The following is a 23,299-nucleotide window of genomic DNA, read 5'->3' as shown; positions in this document are numbered from 1 at the left end:
AGGCTGCTAGAGCTGAATGAAATACAGAGACTGATGGCTCGCAGGTATGATATCATTTCAAAGACATGCATTAACTCTACGGTGAAACCTTGTAAATCTCTTCCACATTTTTTTATTCCCCCCCGCTTTAATGGTGTAGCTAATGTAACAAAATATCTGGGAAGTTTAGGTCATGACCTAGTTCTGGAGCAAGTCCAGAGACGCCTTGAATCCTACAAGGCGCTAGCGCAGAGAATATTTCTGCAAATAAAAATTAAAGCCGCCCCTCCTGTCACTGCTCAGTATCACACAATACTGCTCTGTACTGACATATTTGCAATTACAGGCGGTGCATGGGTTTCTACATGCTTTTTCTCGGACATGCCTGTCCCCAAATGACAAGAGAGCGTTGAAACCTGCGCTTTGCTTTTACTGTGTGCAAATAGGACATTAGGCTTGTCTTTCTTTTTTTCTATTCCCCTCCCCCTCGGAGCCTGACATCATTTATATCTGTCATTGCCTACAAACAAGACGTGGGGTATACACACATTGATAAATGCTGGGAAAAAAAAAAAATCAAAGTGTAGCAATTCATCTGCAAGCTATTGGACTCTCTAAAAGTGTACTAATAGCTATATTTTAGGATGCTCAAGGCTATTATTGTTGAGTTATCAGTCTTGTTTAACTCGGGCTTATTTACTGTTTCAATCAGGTTGTATTATTTCCTCTGTTTTGTCGTCCAATTTAATTTTAAAAAAAATCTTGCGTAGTCATGCCACAATTTTCAGTTTAGCCCTGTGTATGTGTCTGATAAATCAGCTGATTAATAAAGTGGTTTTATAATTTAGTAGCCTAAGGCCTATCCAAAAAAAAGCCCCTGACCATGAAGGCAACATAGGTGAACATTTAAGCAGGATGTTCATCTAAGACAAGCAACAACCTCTAGCCAGTGCAGATATATTTAGGTCAGCGGTGATTTAGCTGATGTCAGTGTGCATGTTATAGTGACATTCACAGAGGCTGAACTTGGGAGTGTGTGCCAGTCTATTGTCTTACCTGTGGTGAAGAGCACAATTGCCTTTAAGCAGCTATATTCAGCAGAGTCAACGTGCAAAGCTTTGAGCTTTTCCACTTGTTCTTGGAAGATCCTAATGTGGTCCATAAAGGCCACCACTCTGTCCGCAGACATGGGGGAGGCGTGAAGGCCAGCCGCCGCCAGGAGAGGAGCCACATGCAGGGGCATGGAGCACTGCGCGGCGTTGAGCACAAATAACTCACTCCACGTCAACCTCAGCAGAGCCACCTGGTCGGTGATCTGAAGGTCTGGAAAGAAGGGAATATTCCTGGCCCACTCCACGGCACTGAAGAGCATCCTGGCTGCTAGTTCACAAATGTTCTCGATGCCCATTATGTTGTTGGGTTGCATGCATTGACTGCCATACCGGGACGTCGGGTAGGGCTCCGCTCTCAACAGGAGAGAGATATATCCGGATAAGTAGGAATGGCAGTGGAGTGGGTCTCCATTTGTCAAGGCGAACTGACCGTGGTGTGGCTGTGTGGGTGGCACCCGTCCCCTTTGCACGGCTGCAGTAAAAAGAGAAACTACAGATATTGAAGCCTGAATTCTACAAATCATCATACAATCACTCTAAGCATGCTATACATTTTTTTTTTCTTAAAAAAGTGCTTACACCTTCAGAAAATATATGACACACAGCATGTTTGCTGTCTCAAAACACACACACATTGTAGCCTATTATTGCACACGAGTTTAAAAACAGACAGGTTGCACTGATAATAATGAAGCCCCCAGTGTGACAAAGCATGTACAGAAACGCCAGCGATGGCTTTAAACGCGTTTAACACAAGCCATGCATATGTCGAGCTTTAAAATGATGTTCTTTAGCAACAGCAACATGAGCTGGCTGTGAAGGAACACAAAGAGGGCAAGGGAGACCTTGCATGTTTAACCCTTAACCTACTTAGCAATTCATCTCGTTTTACCATACATGCAGGCCTATTTTCAAACCAATATTCTAATAATTTCTTGAGGTTATGCGGAGGCTTTGTATGCATAATTCACGCTGATGTCCAGTTTTAGACACAGTGGAGGAGGCAGGCAGCATAGATGTGGAGATGTAGCCTGAACACGCTCTCTCTCTTAGTTCGACACTCGCCATAATAGCGCAGAAGCTATATTGTATCATCTATTCAATACAGATGTATCTATACGCCCTTAGCTTTTGTCTAAATATAAATTCGATAGCCTTAGCGTGGATTTGGGTCGGATCTTATTTGTGAATTGCTGAGCTATAATGCGCTGTAGCTGGATAATAAAATGCAACGCTAAAAAAAAAAACAAAAAAAAAAAAACAGGACGATCCGGCGAGCCCCGTCTCCACCACAGCGGAGAGCGGCTCCATGGCGTGCTCCAGCCGCACAGCCTCGGAGGGAACAGTCGGGAGGGAGAACAGGCAATAGGGGAGGGGGAGACGACATAAGATGGTTTCATATTGGAAAGCCTATAAACGCACAAACACATACATCAATAAGAAAACAAAAAGTCCCAATACCTTCCCGTCTCATGCCGACTTTAAGGCATTTTTTGAGGCGGCAGTACTGACACTGATTGCGGTGGTGTTGGTCGATTGGACAATTCCTGTTGGCACGGCATGTGTAAGTGAGGTTCCGTCGTACGCTCCGTTTGAAGAAGCTTTTGCACCCCTCGCAAGTAAACTGGCCATAGTGTTTGCCACTGGATTTATCCCCGCAGACCACACATTCAATGTGCTGTGGCTGTTTCTCCGACTGCTGCGTCGTCTGGTTCGTCGGCGTGGACTGTGTGTTGTTCGGGGGTCCTTGGACCGGAGTCTGAGGGGTCGGAGGGGCGACCTGAGAGGCTGTCAGATTCAACTGGCCTGGTTGAGGGGTGGGAAGAGATAGTCCTCCTTGGGTTTGCGAGGAAAGGGCGCCTTGGGTGTCAGCCACATCGTCCTGGGAGCCTCTCCACACTACCATTGCCATATCTATCAGTCAACGTAAAGAAACTTTTTGTCTGCCGTTTTGGTGTCGCGGTGAATAATGTCTCAAGGAAACGCGGTAAACTGTGATTAACAGCCGGACACACACAATGTCAAATCTAGCCTACGTTGAATCCACTCTGGATCTCCCGAAAACTGTCGATTTATTGCTGTTGGAGACGTTGCGAAGCACGTTTTCAAAACTGATGCGATGGCGAGCTGAGTCGCTGCCTTGCGCTTAAAGGCCAAGTCCAGGGGCGCTTACAGTCAGCCATCCAGTACACCCATCAATGGGGAAGGTGGGCTAAATATTAAAATAATCAGCCGAGGTAGCATGGACTATTCAGTAAATGATGGAGCAGGTTGGTGAGACCGTGCCTGCAGCAGCATAAAACAATTGGTGAGCACACTGTAGCAGCTACTATCAAGTTCCAGCACAAGTCTTGAAGAAAATCACCAACTGGGTAAAAAAAATAGCGTCTTCTTCCTTTAATTCTTGTGAGGTAGCGCCAGCAAGCGCGCAGCTGAAGCCAATGTTTTGAGAGCTTTGGAATATGAAGACAACTCTTCCCCCAGAAAAGCGAAAGCACTAAAACAAAAAACAAAAAAACAAAGATCACAACCTACAAACCTCCTCCGTGCGCTGAAAAATAATAGGAAAAAGGAGTAGAGAATCAAAGTGATCAAATATGTTAAAAAGGCGGAGGTTAGGAAGTGATTTGCGATTGGTAGGAGCCGGGCTGGCAGAATGCTTTCTCTCTGATCAGCTCACTGAGCTCTCTATATAGTGAACTTTGACACGACTGCTGCAACTTAGCACACGTTACCATGGAGATCAGCTGCCATATAAGGAAGGAGAGTGTGTTTGACTGGTCAGAGCTCAGGGACCTCCCCCTCAACCCCATTGGCTAGTCGGCACTTGTGCTACTTGGTACCTTGCCAGAGCCAGCATGGAGGTCGAGAGGGCCGCTTGGTCCTAAAAGGAGACGATTTTCGGGAATGAAGAATCATTTCTAGTCACTCAGATTGCCCAGACTATAGGAGGCTATACTCACATGCACGGTCGGTAAAGCCTTAGAAAATTCATGAAAAAGAAAAATCTTAATTCAATTATTTGCCTCATATCGTGTTACAGTATTGAAACAAGCTGAAATATCCAAATAGATTTTGTCCCTAAGACACAGTTGCGCCTTCTCGACATGATATGTGCTCATTACAATAAAACTGTCCATCTATTGTGCCCTTATCTTGATCCTTTAGGTCCGTGGATATGCACAGACTACATGTTTGAACAAAAAAAAAAAAAAACACAAAAAAGACAAAAAGGATGGATGGTACTGTAGATGAGGATTGTCAATATTATAGGATAATAGTAAATACATGTGAAGACTTCTTGGTCTATGCATACACACAGTATAAAGCAGACACTGGACCAGGTGAACAAGACAATAATAATGCCTTTACTAATTTCTACATTTTACAACATGTTTGTGTAAATTCCTGGGATTAGTTTCGGGTTAATATATCTATTAGTGCTTCTAATGACACCAGGTACCATTCATCACAATCCACACCTCTTATAAAAATATTATGATAGGCTACTGACATCATCTGGACACCCGCTGCAGCCTGCTAATCCCCCCTGGTCACAAATATCCCCAACCAAGGCAGGTCAGAAAGGCCAGATCTGGGTCGAAAAAGTCAGAGCTTTGTCTGCATGCTTAAAACGTTAAATGACTATGTCTTTAAATAGGGACTACATTTAAAAATGCCATTTGAGGTCAAAGGCCATGCCCTGCACGTTAAAAGTTAGGATGTCACTTCCTGATAGAAAACACTATAAACGCTGTTTGTGGTCATTTAGATGCTTTTTAATGCCTGTCAGATGTTGTTCTTTAATAAATATAATCTGAAGTTCATGACAATAACAAACGTTGTGAAGGATGCATGTAAAACAGGGTCAGTGGTTGGTCAGAGTTGCTTCATATAATATATTTTACTTTGTATTTAAAGAGCAGTAAAGACTGATATACTTCTACTATGCCCGGAGTCTATCAAACTTGTACTGCAGGTAAAAACTTACACAGACATACAGATGAACATATAGCCTGAGCTGTGTGTTGGTGAGCAGCAGCAGCAGCAGCAGCAGCATGCATTGTCCAGGATGTATTACAGTATATGGGTGCCCCCTAGCGTATGAATTTTTCGCTTCAAATAAGATTCAATTTAGAGGAGCCATCCGACACGGAAACTGCTTCAGTCTTGTCTCTCGCATCGACCAAACTAACGAGCCCCATTTTAAACTGATGGCTGTTTGTTTAAATTCTGTTTTACATGACTTGGACGGCAAAGCTTTGAGAGTTGCCAAAGTTGGATTTACTTTTTGCCACTTCAGGCAGTCCCAGCGGTGGTATTTAGACCAATTATGTCTTTATTCTAAAACAAATGAGCCGATTATATTTTGTCTGCATGACTATTTTGTCGGTTTTTATTTACAGATCCCGAAAACACGGAGAGTCTGTAAATAAAATACTACGCAAGGTCTCGACTTATCAAGGATCCAGCTTTGCTCCAAATGGTAAGTATACATTTTGCAACCTTTATTAGGATAAATCAGCCAAATAGCAATGCTTTATTCCTCGGCTCTGAATTAAATTTTGTTAAAATGAAGCTTATCTGAAATATAAAGACGGGCTGCTGCAGACTGAGCCTTTAACGTAGCCTAAACGGTATTTCCACAGTGCGCATAGAAAACGGGCGACTCTGTCAGTCATTTTCGCTTATTAGCCGAGTGTTCATTTATATGATGATCACAATAAGCTGCACTACTTTGCAAATACTCATTCATAAAGTTATTTGCTAGTCATAGTGAGGCAGGAGGCTGTATTCTTATAATAACAGACCTACCAAATGCATATGTTGCGGATTCTTCCGAGGCGGGATGCATCTTCTCTCTTATTCAGAATATATTAAGTCTTCTCTCTTTTTCGACACAATGCTCAGATTGAAACTGGCAAAGCTTCCTCTTCAACAGACGGGATCAAACACAAAAAAAGCCCCCAGCCACGTTGTTTATTAGAAAACTGCAATGTCTGATCATGCAAAAACTTTGGAGAGCCCGAAACAAACAATCTGATTCACGTCAATGTGTTGCTGAGCGAGAAATTTGGAATATAAACTGACGTGTCGTCCGAGCAGACTATCATTTGACTGCCTCTGGAAATGATAAGTAGGCTTTACAGCAGCAGAGAGCCTGTGCGCCTTTTTCTCTCCTACAGTAATATGGCCAAAACGCGTTTGCACGCCGCTGCTTTGTGTGGGCTACAGAGGAGAGAGGGAGGGGGTGAAGTCAGAACAGACACCTGTCTTTAAGTATGGCGAGCATGCATTACGAGATTCAGCACATTAGAAATTATATGAGGGTGGAAGTAAAGATGCAACAAGAACTGTCATTACAGCTGTAATTAACAAATTACTAAATTTAATTTAAGCATAAAATAAAAAAAATCCTCTACGCTAAACTGGAGCCCATAAAAACAGAAGTGTAGTTTTATTATTATTATCATTATTATTATTATTGCTATTTAGCATTAATAATTATAATATAAATTAATTGTATATACATTAAAAAATAAAGACATGCGCAACTAAATAAACAATAATATCATGTTTTTTGCAGGCACACCTCTATCAATTATACTTTATGAAGAAAAAAGAAGGCCTATATAATAGATGAAATGAGGACAGCCTTAATTAACCTCGCGTAAATCTATAAGCTACTACCTTGTAAAAATAGAGCACCTTTCACACGCATAAACATTTCCACACTAACACAATTGATTTGCTATTAAAATCCCCCAATACCAAAAAAAAAGCTCTTGTGCTGCAGTTTTTATTTCTCGGGTTTAAAAGTTTCCTGTGTGATTAGTAGTTGTTCTCCCTTCCAGCAGAGGATAAAGCACTATATGCTCAGCAAGCCTGCATGCACACAACAATAGCGCAGCCCAACGGGACTAGTATCGATTAAGACGAGACAGAGGATGTCGCCTGCACTAAATATTTACTGATCACACACAAATAGCTGGATCTTTAACGATTTCCCATGCCCTGGCTGAGAGAAAGGACTAAATCACTTTATTATTGTTAGTATAACAAAGCACACGCTCTGGAACACAGGAGAGGAGAAGTGCTGATTGGGATAAGTGCGGTTAAATTAATCGATAGTGAGTAGATAATAGTTTGAGATTTACGGGCGTGCGAAGAAAAAGCTTCCACTCATGTATCAAGTTAAAGTGACACGTGCACTGAGATTGGTAATTCCCCTTATAAGCCAAAACGCGCGCAGTGGTCAAAACAGGGAAAAGTCAACAGATTATGGACTCAAAGTACGAGCGTGAATTCGGTTAAAAAATATGTAATTTTGCATATAAATCTGACTTTTTAAAAACGCTTTGAGATTGATAATCTAAAATAAAAAGTGTTATCTTATTGGCAAAAGGATTCCTCTCACAGTAAAGTGTAAAAAGTCAAAACTGGGGAAAAAAAAGTTGACTTTAATCTTATCTCTGCTCACGCAGATAGAGAGAAACTGACCCGGAGGTCTCCAAGTTCCCGGCCTGATTAACCCTTCCAGACCCGCGCAGGAGCAAAGGTTAACCAGGCTAATCAACTTCAAGAGTCTGATTGAATTAGATGACTGTGGAATCAGGACAGAAACTAAACTGCACCATTTACAAAAAAAAAGACACCATGACGTTGGTCATTGGGCTCAAATTAAATGAACTTAAAATTAACCAAAAATATAGGGGTTAATTTAAGATAAAAGAGGAGATGGTTTACTTGCAGGCAACAGGTTTCAGCTGTTATTAGTATAAAATGAAACCAGTCCAGCATAGTTTCAATGTTAAAAACTCTCTTCAGCACCAACAAATAGTTTCAAGTTCCTGCTTGATTAAGATCACTTGATTGATGGTGGTTATGCCACATATGTAATGGTGTTTTTATCTGTTGGACTGCATAATATCAATAAGTATCTTTAAAAATATCTCTTTTCTCTTCTTCTAACGCTTCATTGTGATGTTGCTTATATGCAAAGATGAAAAAAACTAGACCAATTAAGTCTAATGTCTGCTTGTACATTTTGCTTAATTTAAGTAAATTCATTTTCTGACAAAACATAATTAAAGTTTCAAGAAGTTACTTTAGACACAAGATTATCAGAGAGAGAAATACAGCAGCACGAGAAAAATACTCCCTTTTAAGCATATTTATTTAAAATAAAATCTTTAATGACATAAAATATTTAATTATTGCGTGAGTTATAAAATTATTAAACTTGAAACCTAACTTAAACTTAAATTATTATAAAACTACTGATATTGAAAGGAATTTATACATGTGGGTTTCATACATGCTGATAATGTCTGCATATTCTGTTATATATACAGTTTCTTTTGATTCGACTTCCTCTGTTTAAATAGCTTATTCTTATTCTTACTTTTGACCAAGGTGATCACATATCCTTGAAATTATGCTCCTGTTTTTTTTTTGTTTGTTAATAATATGTAATTACTAAAAATTGCATTTGATTATCACGATTCAGACCGCCTTATGGTTTGTGTGTGTGTAAGTGATTTGTCTGTGTGCATGCACATGTTGGCTACATATAGAGGCATTTACATACAATGTGAGAAAAAGAGGTGTGTATAACATTAACCTTTTTTCTTTGAACGTGTGTGTGTAAGCAGACAAATGCGTTTTGGTCGAGACCGTTAATAAAGAGTTCATTCAGTGGTGTAGATCACTTTCTCTCTGTCTGCGTGCCCTAAGGGCCGCTATCTAAAAAGGCAATAGATCCCAGATAGCTCACTGTTCAATTTGCCAATGATAGATTATAGCGCCAATTTAAACAGATAGGGATCAATTTGTCTCAATGATCACTCTTTAGGCTGACTGCCAGCATGCTCTTAATGTATTTGTAAATGCTGGTTGTTTGAATCACAGCTGTTGGGTTTAAAGTGATCAAAACTGTAGAATGGAGAGAAATGAGCGGTGTAAATGATAAATGATGTGCTGTTTTGGCTGCTAAACACTGCATAGATGAAGCATTAGTGACAATTTCTTCAGGCAGCAGCGCTGTAGCAGCAATGACCAGGAGGTCAGTGGTTTAACTCTGAGGACTCGCTGGGAAAGTCTGGGTAGGGGAATTGTGTGATAAGTGCTCTCTAACCCTTAGGAACTACTGCTGAAGTGCCCTTCGGCAAAGCAGCTTAAACCCCATCTGTCTCATTGGAGCTGCACAGTGACCAGCAGTACAAGATTGCGGTTGTACTGGGTACTTGTGAGATGTGTCTCTTTGAGTGTGACCTGGCCTCCCTTTTTTTTTTTCTTTTTTTTTTTTAAAAGAGAGAGAGAGAGTGGGCAGTCCACTCGCCTCACACATTTTTTTTTTATGTACTCAGACAGTGAAAAAGTTTGGGAGAAGACACAAGAGAGAAAACTCTGGCAGCATTCAGCCCTGCAGACATGGTTCACATGTGGCCCCAAAGGCAGCAGACAGTGTATTGAATTACTGTAACTCAAGGTGTTACATGGTAGCAGTTTGAAGTTTGAACGGCTGTAGGAGAGAATTATTTGAGCCTCAGCTTTCTGATAACTTTAAATTGTTCAGCATGTCTTTTTAAATATCAATTACCATCATTTCTTAGTAATAATGGTGACCTTACTGTGTATAGTGATCATTAAAGTCTCATTATCATTAGATTTACCAGTTACATCACATTGCTGTTGTCATGTGAAAGCACTTAATGTCCAGTTTTAGTGATCATGCATGTATTGTGTATATAGGGGAAGACGTAATACTCATAAAACCTTGCTGGACCAACACATAAATGCATGGTGGTAAAGCTAAAATGTAGTCATGTTTTGTTGTATTTTTTTTTAACATTTTGGAAGTACATGGTTTTCATGTGACAGTGAAGTACGCACACTTACGGGATGACCAATGAAGTATTGCTGTTTATAACGAAGTAGCCAATTAAGCAGTGCTGTGTATAATTGCAATTTGCAGTGTTACACCTGCTACATCTGTGACCAATAAACTTTTGTTATAACATACTTCAGCTGTGTTTTTTCTCTGTTTAATGTATTCCAGGTACATTTCAAGTGTTTTCAGTTCATGATAGTTTACTGTAAATGAGCCAATAAAGTCTGCTTTTTCTTCTTTCCACTGGAGCTATTGTTTCAACTTAAGGAGACATGCTGTAACAATCTGTAATGATAAGTTGGAAACAGTAAGAGTGTGACTCCCTGTTTGTTACCCGCAGTAACTTTCACATTATTCTCTGCGGCTAATTCAGTCTTTGGCTTCACTGATTCTGCACGATATTTAGATTCAAAACACACTCATCAATGTTGTTTCTGGAGTTTTATCCAAACCACATGGGCATTGTAAGTTTTTTGACTGTCAGTTGTTAACTTCTCATTTATTGAAAATAAGATCAGGACATTCAACATTTTGTTAAGATTATTTCTGTAGTGTAAATAATGAGGACTCAAAAACTGAAAAACATGGAATATTGTAGAATATTATCTTGAAATTTCACAAAGTAGATTTAAAGAAAATGTGAAGAAATGTGCCTGAAGTCTTACCTTCAGCGTCAGGACCGAGAAAAGTATGTTGCAGTTGAACAGTACAGTATCGCTGTCTGAAATGAAAGAATAGCTGGAGGTTTAACACCGAAATAAACAACAGTAACATACACTTATATAGTTTCAAGCATAACAATTGCAGGCTGAGAAATCAATCAAGCTGAAATGTTTTATCACATCATGAAAAGACATAATTTTAGGAACTACAAACAAAATCAGCAGCCCATGAATATTGACGATGTTAACTACATCTTTACTTCCACAGATACTGATTCAACATTGGTGAATGCAACACAACGTATAAACACAAATATTGCTATTTGAGGTTTTTCAATCATAAAAAATCCACGTGATCAATAGTCCTTGAGAAGTGACGGAGGGAATAAAAGGTAAACGTGTGAATGTGATTTGGTACATAAAACCTTCACCAGAGTGATGACTCCAAATGAAGAGAAGACAAGATTTTCTCAGTGTAGAGATGACTTCAAGCAAACAAGAAACAGACTTCGCTCATTCACAGGATTTTAGCTACTTTATTGTCATAAGAGGACAAGCAGAAGCTGCTTTTAGAGCTCATGACATGAGCCAATACTCTGTGGATGATGTCATCAGAGTCAGACCTTAGACTTTCTCCACTGACAATAATTGAGAGGGGGTTTGTGGACATTTGATAGTGCCCGGAGGTTAGAAAAAGGCCAAACTTACCGTGCTCTCACATAAATGCTACAGGGTAAACACTATTTGTGTATAATGTTCCAGTTTATGACCAGGGACCTGCTGATTAACTATCATGGCTAGGAATCATGATATGATATGATGTAATTTTACTATTTATTCAAATTTATGTGACATTATTTTCTCCATAAGCGTACTCTCGCCAACACTTTTCTACACACACAATGTCCATTGCAGTGCAGAATTTAAACACTATTTGAGACAGACAAGAGGACCAATTTTCTTTTATTAAGATTGTAAAACCCATTCAACACTGAGACAGTGACATGTCATGTCAGTTACTGAATATTTTATGTTTGGCACCAGTGCAGCAGTCAACAAAGAGCAAATAAGGAGTAAGTATTCCCTGCTGTACAGTAGCAGGATGACTGTTTGTCTACAAATAAAGGTATACTTCCTGTTCTACTGTTCCTGAGTCCACACGATGTGTCTCTAATTCATAATCTGTCAAGATGCTCTGTGCTAACAGCCTGATGACATCACAGATTAGAAGAGTATGTTAAAAGACATTAAAAAGGAGGCGTTACCAACTGTGCTCACTGGCAATATCTTACAGCGACGAAATAAAACCCCTAATGATGTTTGCTTGCCACCTCCTTCTGTCACATAAGCAGTAAAGTGATAAATATTACCCAACAGAAATAATAAAGGTTTAAGACTGAATAAGTAGATATAATTTCTTCAAAGATGACGCTTGGTCCCAACAAGATAGAGATAAATTATCAGATTATCAGAGAAACTGTTATCTGTTTTCAATGGTTTGCTTTAGCAGAATGGCTGAAGTTGTTATGATTTATTAGTGAGGAATGAGTTTAGATAACTGTCACTGTATTTGTTACCAGCGTTTTTGCAGGTGCAAGGTGGAAGAAAAAATTACGAAAAATACTAAACTTGTGTCATATTCTTAGGCTAAGGTGAGCCTTTAATGTTATTTTTATGTGTTTTACACCGCATGAATACTGCTCTCTGTGCAATGGCAGTATTTTTTTTAAAGGATTAAACTAGCAATAAACTACTCACACAACACAGTCTCACTGCACTGAGAAGATTAAGGGGTGTTTTGCACTGCTATATATTTTATGATGAGACGATATTAGAATCTACTTCAGGTACGCCTAAAAACTACAACAAAGCAAAAAAGGCACACACAAAACGACAGGGCGTTGACATCCGAGGTGATTAAAAATGTGGTGAAACCACAGAAAGCACTTGTGGCGGTGGTGAATCACCACCACCACAGAGCTACATCTGTTTGTGGATCAATCAACAGGCGTAACAGAGCTGTAAACAGCAATGGTGGCTGCGGAGCGCTGTCTGTGCAGCCATAGCATCTGGCATAGAGAAACTGGAAGGCATTAAAGCAAATCAAGAACAAAAATGAACTTATTTGCAAAGTGTAAACACTAGCGAGGCAAGAGCAAATGGATGATTATCACTGTCTTTGTACTAAAAAAACAAATGCTATAAACTGGTATAATTTCCATGACAACAGCTGGCACAGGAGTATGTGCCCTCAGGCAAAACCGTAAAAGAAGAGGGTGGCTACACATGTCTTGTGCTGTGTTGAAGTTGAGAAGCCTCGTCTGGCTCGCAGGGCAAAACGTCCGTATGAAAAGAAGAAAAAAAAAACAAAAAAACAAATCAAATGTGTCTTGAAGCCAACAAGACAAACATTAAATTACTAATTGAGAGAGGAAAGGCTTGGAGCAGCGGGGGTACCGAGGCGGTAGGTACATACTGTACTGTAGTGAGCAGTGGGTGGGTGTATTGTTAGTACATCATTTAGTTAAGTTGTTTTAATGATGATGATCTAACTGCAGCTCTTTTCTTGACATTTCATACATCATATAGCTTAAAAAAATCTATGAATTATGCCTTTACTTATCTAAATGTTTTCTTTTCTGCTTTAATAAGGAAATCAGTCATGCACCTGGATTCACATCATCAATCAGGCACATGAAAAGAGTATGTCTCTATTATTTTGTCCACTCAGTGTAAGTTAGGTTAGTCGTGTGTGAGTGTACTGTATTCTGCCCTGCAACAACAATTGAGTTACTCTTCAGTTTCTTAACATCTTAAACATGCTTGTAATTCTTTTAAATTAACGTATTATCAATTAAAATTCATTTAAATACTAACTGAGTATGCTCTAGGACATGTTCATGTATGATTATCTTCACTTTTAGAACAACTGATGAGCCGCACAGGCACATAACTCTTTGTATGCACCCTTTGGTACATATGTATGTACAGTAGATACACCCACCTACTGGCTCACCTACTTATATCCCTCGAATAGCCGCAATCACTAGAATAGAACCAATGATATTCTGTTGGTTCAATAATCTGCAGTCTGATCATTTTTTTCAGTCATAAAGCCATTAACTACAATGGGTAAGGTAATAATCTTTTACACAGCTTATTTCAGAGGAGGATTTATAGCTTTTCAGATCATTAGACTGCTCTCGAGTGTTAACTAATACTAACTCCTGGCTCCTTTTTTGATCCAGATTTTCCTCTATGAAGGAAACATTAGTAAAGCTCAGCTTGTTAAAGAAGGGTGTGACTGATCCTTTGCAGGGAAAATGGGGGACAACTTTGGACAGTTTAGTTGTGTAACTGGCAGGGCAGTGAGCGTATAATGCAGGGATTAGGTTCTCTAGAGGAAAACTTTAAGGCAAGATGGAAAGATTGTGTACACCGGCTCAAATTTCAGGTTTGCATCACTTATTAAAGCTTTTTATACGAATGTTAATATTTGTCTGAAAGGTAAACAATTAAGCCATATAGATACTTAATACATGTATAAACTGTTTTTTCTTTCTTTTTTCAGAATATACAGTACAAGTATTAATCGTAGTATGTTTTAATGAAGTTTTGGTGTGAAATGAATGCAAGAAGTCTGCACCCAAGTTATTTATGTGGCCTTTGGAGTTTGCACTGGTGTGATACTTGCCACCAACATCACATGACTTAAGCACCTTGTTTGTTTCTGAACTTGTCCTGCTCAAATTCAACTACGTAGTGTCTGTGCTTTTTAATACAGAAAAAAAGCTTCAGTTTATTTAAACACCATATTGTTTGCAGCTCAAGGTGAAAATAATACCATAAACTATAAGGCTGCCCATAATAATATGGGCTCACATAACCGGGCTGCGAAAAAAAGTAAGGCCCATTTCATCAAGCTAATTGCCTGTTTGTGAGCGGGAGCAAACTTTTCTACCGCCACTCTATTATGGAGGCTCTTTCTTAATCATAAATAGAGCCCTTGTATCCCAGAGGGACTTGCTATTCTAATTTACAATTGAACTAAAGACCAAAGCTATCAATCTTTCACAGACACTTTATTTTCTGCCCCCCTTCTCGCTTGTAATTGTGGTGACATAACCATAAACAACAGAGAAAAGGCTGCTGTGACTGATCTGTGGAAATGACAGCATTAACACATGAGCTGCACATAAGCACTCCCATCCACCATGCACGTGGTTGTGAGCAGGCACGCACGCACACACACACACACACACACACACCTAAAGGTGTATTGAGCAGCCAGGGCATACATGCAGTGACACAAGCTTGAAATTTAATCAAGGCCTCTTTATGGCACATTAGGATTTGAAGGTTTATTAAATTTCACTATTCTGAATCAAAATAATAATGCATGGAAGCCAATGCAACACTTATGTAGACTCAGATCAACTTTCTAATATGACCCTTTACAAAGAATTCATTCGAGTTGTAACTAATGGCATTATTAAGGATTAATACATAATTTACTAATGATTATAGACTTGTTAGAAGCAATTTTAGAGAACAACTTTTGGGTTGCCAGGTTGTGAAAAATCCCTTTGGCTGATGTTGCTCCTTTCTATTAGTTAATAATGTAGTTATAAATGTTGGTAATAGAGTGATAAATGCTTGTGGGATTCCCACTTTCTAATAAGATGTCAAATCTTTAATTAGAAATGATACTGTCATTACAAGGTTTGGGAGTTTCACACTTTATTTTGTTCCAGATGCTCTGCAAACCTTTCCCAGAAGGTAAGAGGTCTGGCGGTCTATTGAGGGTCTTTCTGTTGTCTCTTTAGCTTGTTAAAGTGTCATGCTGGAGGAGATGTTTATCCTCCTCAGCTAGTGAAATTTTTCACAACCTGGAAACCCAAAAGTTGTTCTTATTGATGGCTTATAACTGATCTATAAAGCATTATTAAATGATGTATTAAACATTGATTAGTTGCAGTTTATAATTACTTTATAAAGGGTGTCTTATCACAAAGTGGGATTGCAATCTTATATATCATGTTGCATTCTTTCTTCATGTACATCCACCGCACAGTGTATATGAGAACAAGGGAAACTTGATAGCTTCACATCTGCAACAAAGCACTGAGAAAGTCTCATGCTGTCAGCGTGCTGCTGCAGAGCCTTCGACACATTCCTGCTTGCAGTGGCGATGCAGTGTCACCACTGCTGCACCGTGCCTCCGTGATGCCTTTAATGATGAGTCTTTTCGTTAATGAGTTAATGCAAAAACTCTCAATGTCATCAGCAAAGATAAGAGGGAAGAAAGCGGTGCATTGTACACATAATGACAGGCTCCCTGCTTGCCCCTGAGATGTCACGGGTCAGCCATGTTAAGAATGTGTGTGCCCAATCATCCACTGATCTTTATCTGGTGGGCCTGCAGCTAACCATGACATGGGCCCAATCAGGGGTGCTGATGAATGGACAAAGGGCCCCTTGAATTGTTGAAGCTGCCACATGACTGCTTCTCTACTAAATCATGATGACATTAGCAATCAATATACCAATTACTGAACAAGATATTAAACATGCAATGATCTTTGCAAACTATATGCTGTACAGTGCAAGGATCTGAGGAATTTTGTGCATCATAATGTCACTGACAAGTGCATTTCTGTTTTACAACTTTTTATACGGATGTTTAAAGGACAATTTCATGCTCAAGATGACAGATTCTAACAAATAACCATGACAGATTTATTTTTGACCATGCCCTCTCAATTTTGGAAAGTATAATAGTTGTAATCAAATACAACAAAAACAAAGATTATTTATGTTTAAGGTAAGTGAGTGATCACACCATCTAAATTTATTTCTTCCTTTTAACAGAACCCAGATCCATGAATGATGTGCATAGTGACAAATTAGGATCTTAGATGTCTTTGGACGACACAATGAGGTAGAATATAAAAGGTTGAAGAGATAAATTCCAGCTGTCACTGACATCATAAAACCTGACAAATTGTAATAACGGACTGTGTAATCCACACCACTGTCATTCTCATCTCTTCAAGCTCTCTCTGACACAGTCACAGTCTCAGATTCAACTCTGCAGCCAGGTTCAGACAAAAAGCCCCATCCGGTCCGGTGGCATTTGTCTCGTTCTACATTATCTGAAATCAAACGCTCTATTCCACTCCCTCCGTTCCATATAGAACAATCAGTCCAGCCCTAATGTGGGAATGTCTAATCCTCACAAAAGGACGCTGACATTTATACCCGGCAGAAATGAATCAGACAGGGCCTGGATTCCTCCAGTGGCTTTGTGCATGGCACACTAGACTGGGTGGATAGATAATGACACTTTATTACAGGGTCATTATGGCAGGTAGCTCTCAACGATGAAAAGGCAAATCTAGTCAACATGGACAGCTGTGAGACAGGTGACCCAGCATGTTAACAAATATGGCAAATGGGCATTATGGGACTAATGAATTCAAAAGAAGCTCTAGGGAAAGATCAACATAATGGCTGGGCCCATCCAAGGATTGCCAAGAAAGATACACATCTTAAGACTGGTTTAAGGAAGTATTCTCAACTATTGTGACCTTGCTTTCCCACAGTACTGGAAGGTGAAAAGGGGAAGAATCTGAAATATCACACATGTTACACATGCTTCATAACTGCTATGCACAATATCTAGGAATAACAGTAAAGTAGATGTTTAGTTTGGGTGTTGTCTTAGACACTGGTATCATTCTTCTTGTCTGATTGTAATTAGCAGACTGACAACAAATTGATTAATACCACATTCTATTCATAGTGTTACAAAATATGTTCTGAAGTACTCTGAACTCTGAGGTAATCTGTCAAATTTAGTGCAAGTTGTTCTGTTGTGTTCATGTTACATATGTTGATTTTGGCAGAGCCAGACGAGGTGTTTCCCCCCCGGTTCAAGTCGTTATGCTAAGCTAAGCTAACAGCCTGCGGGCTTCAGCTATGTACTTAATACACAGACAGAAGTGTGGTATCGATCTTCTCATCTAACTCTCAGAAAGAAAGCTAAAACTATAAACAACTTCCTCAATATCTTATGAATAGAGCAAAAAGTATCCGAGTAGCCACAAAGCCTGTATTTCAAGTTAAAATAGCTGTTGAGATAATATATTATTTTTTGTTCTTTGGTTCTTTATTTGTGTATATAAAATATAAAACAGAAGAGAAGAAACATATTATAACAAAAAGAAATGAATACAAGGGTTACAATAACATATGTTTGCACTGCTTTCATACACTGTTATCATACCTCATTTATATAGTACTGTACTCCTTCAAGAGAAGCTGTTTAAGATCTTTTTTAAAAATATGAAATGAGGAGTGACTGCGAAGTGAAGCAGAAAAGCTTTTCCATATGACTGGACCTCTGTACCTGATTGAAAACCGGCCACGGCTAGTTCTGTAGAACTGACTTTATAGAAGATCAACAGATCTGATGTGATAACAGTGGATCTGAGACCTAGATACAAAGAAACTGTAAAAATAAATGGGAAGTGAATTGTTAAGAAATCGAAATACAAAAGTACCTATCTGAAGTTTATTGATGTCAGATACAGTATGTTTAATAACCCCATGGTTTGAAATGACGGGGCATTATAAGCTTTCTAGCTAGAGATAGACCATCCTAGCAATTTTTTTGGTAATAAAATGGAGGAATAGAGACTGGTCTTATATGTGCTTGCCCATACTATATTGCCATAAGAAATGAAAGGATAAATCACAGAATAATATAGATCCAGAAAGTTTTTTTCTTGACAAAATATAAATATTTTTAACTTTATTGGACACATAAGAAATATGTTTTCCAGTTAAGCCGATCATCGATGATTACACCTAAGAACTTAACATGGCAAACATATTTAAGTGCATTATTAGCTAGATTGAAGATAACCTGATAAGTACAACATTAAGGGATATTTTATTGCAGTTGAACCAGATATCCATCCTTTCTAGAAAATTGTTCATATGAGTTATCAACCTATGTTCATCTTTATCTGTAGGAAATATATTGGTATCGTCGCATATAAAATGAAGAGTACTTCTTTTGATACCAAATGTAAATCATTTCTGTATATAAGAAATAAAAGAGGACCTGGTATGGGACCTTGTGGAACACCACACTGTATGTAGCTGTATGATGAGTTAGTTCAACTCCAAATGACATTTTTTCCTGTTAAGCAGGCAGCTTTTAAACCAATTAAGCTCAGTACCAATAATACTGATACCTGATAATGCTGATAATATAATACCAATAATACCATGAGCTTGTAGCTTATTTAATAATATATTATGATCTACAGTATCAAAAGCTTTTGACAAACTGACTAACCTGTTGTAAATATGGATTGTCAGCTTTAAATAATGGGATAACCTTGGTCCATTTCAGTTGGTCTGGTACAACACCTGTTTGAAGTGAACAACTGAAGATGTGATACAGTGGTTGTAGAATAGCAGCAAGGCACTGTTTCAGTAACTTCATTTTAAGATCAACATGACCAGCACCACTTAACTTCAAACTTGATATAATATTACATATTTCACATAGCAAATGACAGCATGGCCTGGAAAACAAGGTGCACCTATTAATTGACTCAATAAAAATGGGTTCAACATAACGATCTGTATTAGGATTACCAATTACTAGATCTTGTCACAGAGTGTACCTAATAGACTCTTTAACAAAGAGGGATACTCTACTGTCTGGTCTATGTTTTATATGATTGAAAACATGATTGTAGCCATTTATTGAGTAGAGAGACACTATAGAGTAATTTAACCAAGTTTGAATAAGACCCACAACAGAAAAATGTAAATGTAGTGAGGCAAAGTAGTCAATTAATGATTCAAAGTGCTTTGCCATACTCTTAACAGGAAGGTTAGGAATGAAGTCTTTATCTAACTTCTGATCTAAAACATTGAAATGATCATCAGGATCAGTGTGAGAGAAGGGTGACAGATTTAAGTAGTTGGAAAATGCTGTAAAGTCACTCACTGGTTTGGAGGAGTCCAAAACAGGGTTATTAGTGTCCATAGCATTATTGAGACAATTAGACCCAATCTGATTTCGATAATATGGCACATTTTAGATTTGGCAATGATGCAAATGTTACTATAATACACTGTAATAAGATTCCTGTCTTTAATACATAAAATTAAGTCATTTTGAGACATGCTATCGCTTCTTTTACTGCATGTTGTTTGCTGCCTCCTTACACCTGACTGAACAAAACATAAGCAAGTGCAAATTACGAAACCATTGAAAATGTTCAGTGTTGCCCCATAATGATCAATACATACTTAGGGTTCTCTGACCTGCAACATCCCAGTTTAACCACTGAACAAAACTCGAAGTCATACAGTATTTTTCCAGTTTCTTCCAATGTGTCTCGAATGTTGCTCCTCAGTCAAACACCAGTATATGGTGAAATGTAAAAATGGTAACATCTGCATTTGTTCTTTTCCAACCAGTCACAGGGGTCAGGTTGCTGTTGGTATATCGATACTACTCACTGAACTTGGATGTTCATCCTGTTCTTTTGTCACTGTGCCAAACGTTTACCCAATGAGATCAGTCTAGGTGGCTGCAAATCCTATAACACGAGATTAGCCCTTTTGACTTCACAGACAAGATAATGACATTAGCTAATGTCTGAACAATAGAATACCTCTGTGTGCATTCTGATACCTCAGTGAGAAACACACGCACTTTGTTGCTTTGAGTTCTCTGTCTCCACCTGATCAGCTACATTGTCATTCATCTTACATGAAACCTACTTTTCAGAGCAAATTAAAAACAAAGGCTTATTTGTCTTCTGTACTCTATTAATGACTGAGCAGTGCAGTTTTCTTAAAAGTGCTGACCAGAGAGAGTAATTCTCATCACGCACAGTGGTGCTATTAGTGGGTCACACTTAATGCACAAGTGGTTTAACACTGTACCCTGTGAATAGATGTTAACCTGACGATGGCAGGTTAACATCAGATGCTAGTAGCTCCTTCACCTGCAGTTTGATCTCTTTCCTGAACTGAAACTGTGTACTGTATGTTTTTTCTACACAAGGATAAGCCCTAACAGCCTCAAGATGTTGCTCAAATATGACTCACTGAAGACCTTGGAGGAAATTCTGAGCACAAACCATGTGGGAAGTAGTCAAAGACGACAGTGTCCCCTAATGTGTAGCCTGTATGAGCCAGCTCTGGTACATGTTGCATTGTCAGCAACTTTTGCATAGAAGGTCAAATGGGGGACTTTTTGATTTTAACTTTTCTTCACCACTGAGAATTAAAGAAGTATATTTTAACAATAAAATCACATTCAATCACGTTTTTTCTCAGAAGTATGTGCATAAATTCTGATTATTATAGTTGCAATACATGTGTTTAAGATTTTCTCCAACGTGTTGCACTTGCACCCAAAATGCATATGAATGACAGTTACACCTTAAGGCAATTGAGGCAACATCAGGACTTGATTCAGTTGAAGGTAATTAAAAGACAGCTTGATTTGTTCAGCTGGATAACAGCAAAGAACATTTCACAGGCTCTGATTTCTTTAGGGAGGTGGCCACTGAATCTATCCAACGTACACAGAAAAAAATGAAACAATGATAGTTTCATAATGCAATTACATATCATAACCTTATGACAATGAGAGAGAGCACATGCTTTAACATGATGTTATCACATAACAATTAGGAAAAAGCACCAGTGGGAAGGTTCAAAGCACAACCAAGGGTGAAAGTCCCTCAGCCAGTGAACTTTGTGACCTGTGGGTTTTCCATGTGACCCCACCAATAAGAAATGCCTTAGGTAATTTGAATCAAGTGGAGGTGTGTCACTTTCAAACAGACTTGGCTTGAATAGCCCTGCTGGAGCAGCATGCTGCTCCCCTGACCAGATGTGTGGGGCTTTTTTATTACAGGAGAAGGAGAAGCTGATAGTTGCAGGTGCAAGGCTGACATGAGGACCAGCTTTGCAGGCCTTCATAAAGGGGGATATCCATTGCCTGCGTTTAATCAGAGCCAGTGGGACGGGATGGGATTCATTGCTCTTTGATGGAGAGCACTGTTATGAAGATGGACAGTCACTTTGCTCTCTAAGTGAAACCATCGTTTAGCCTCAATTCCCAGAGAAAAGGCCCATTTGTTATCCACAGGGGAGTGCAGCAGGGGTGGTTATGCTAGGTGGAGACTGCATGCATTTTCCACACATTTACATTGCATAGGCATACATTTATGGTCAGAGAAAACTGACTATGCTAAAGCGAAAGTGACATACAATATAGACTTTGAATATCCTTCCCTCTTACACCAACAGAGTAAAACTGCCACACACACGCATACAAACACCTGTGCATGATCTGTGTGCGTGTCTGTGCATGTGTGCAGACATGCTCACTACCGTTTGCTTATATACTGTTAGTGTATATGTGCACATAGTCATATTGCAACTGTGTATTACCAATTTGAAGGAGATGCTGGTGCGTCAAATCATCCAAACCCTATTGCCAGAAAAGAACATCAATATTGGACAAATCTGTGAAAACCCAGATTAAGTTTAATTACAACGTTTTTTGTCTTTTTTTATGTCCATTGCCAACGATTTTAAAATTCTTGCTCTCTTACAGCATGGCAACTACAGTATGGTAAAGGTTGTGGTACGGTTAATGTTGGACAACTAAAACACTTTATTATGGGAAGGATATGTTTTCAGTCATTAATTGCAGGTCTGTGACAGAGCACAAACTCTGCATGAAAGTCTGAAGCTCTACACGCCCATCCACCTCCACACCGTTAGTTTCCGTGTAAATACATAAAGGGCATGCTACTTCCTGCACTGGCACTGAGCGTTGGCACGAGGTGTTGAATCATCAAACAGGAACGTTATTCCTTTGGATACTGAGCTGAATTATCACCACTTGCCTAAACTGAAAGAGCTGATTAGATGCCTTTAAAAGCAGCTCCTATTAACAGTCTGTCCACTGTAACAGCGCTGACCTCCATAAGTCTGTTAGGATTCATTTGGGGACAGGTTTATCAAACTGTTTCTTCACTAACAGGAAAAGAATGAGCCTTGTCAAAGGGAGTGACACAGTGAAGAAGACAAGTGTATATGTCGCCTTAATTCCTTACTCAGTCATCCAAGAGGATGAGAAGTACACCATGTATCATTCTGATAAAGAAGGTCTACTCACCTTGTTCATGAATTTGGACTCAAATTCTAATATGCTAAGTGGGAGTGTGTCTAAAAGGTTAATATATAGCAGAACAGGCCTTTGATTGGACATGAGTTATTGTTAATGATAATAACTAATCAAATTAAAGATTAAATTTGCTGAATTAGATGGTGTGATACAGGCCCACACCCCATACACACACACACACAAATGTGCACAGACATAGTCTCATGAAAAACTCGACAAACTCTTATCAGGTCTGACATGTCCCTAATTTTCTAAGTCTGGCACCAGGCCACAGTATCCTTGCCTTAGCTTTTAGTGATTTTAAATCTCTCTGCTGTATCCACTTTCAGGAATTTTCCAGATCCATTGTTTTGTTTCTAAATAACCTAACTTGACAGGCTCGCCTTGGACCAGTGCTTTATAGTATCAGGGT

At 39.0% G+C, this 23,299-nt stretch overlaps 1 protein-coding gene across 8 annotated transcripts in view; it reads right to left on the bottom strand.

Annotated features, from left to right (window-relative positions):
• Positions 1-23,299, bottom strand: part of nr2f2 (nuclear receptor subfamily 2, group F, member 2) — a 213,125-nt gene that overhangs the window by 2,935 nt on the left and 186,891 nt on the right. For 2 of the 8 annotated variants that reach the window (XM_042411177.1, XM_042411178.1), the window contains exon 4: positions 1,036-1,563. In XM_042411177.1, the coding sequence (XP_042267111.1) occupies positions 1,036-1,563 (528 nt within the window). Of the gene's footprint in view, positions 1-1,035; positions 1,582-2,552; positions 4,237-5,906; positions 6,542-10,649; positions 10,706-23,299 lie in introns of those variants that run through there. The other 6 variants (XM_042411180.1, XM_042411175.1, XM_042411176.1 and 3 more) reach the window with 6 other exon arrangements.

Source organism: Thunnus maccoyii, chromosome 5, assembly GCF_910596095.1.
Source record: "Thunnus maccoyii chromosome 5, fThuMac1.1, whole genome shotgun sequence".
Lineage (NCBI taxonomy): Eukaryota > Metazoa > Chordata > Actinopteri > Scombriformes > Scombridae > Thunnus > Thunnus maccoyii.
This window is presented reverse-complemented; position numbering and strand designations above follow the sequence as displayed.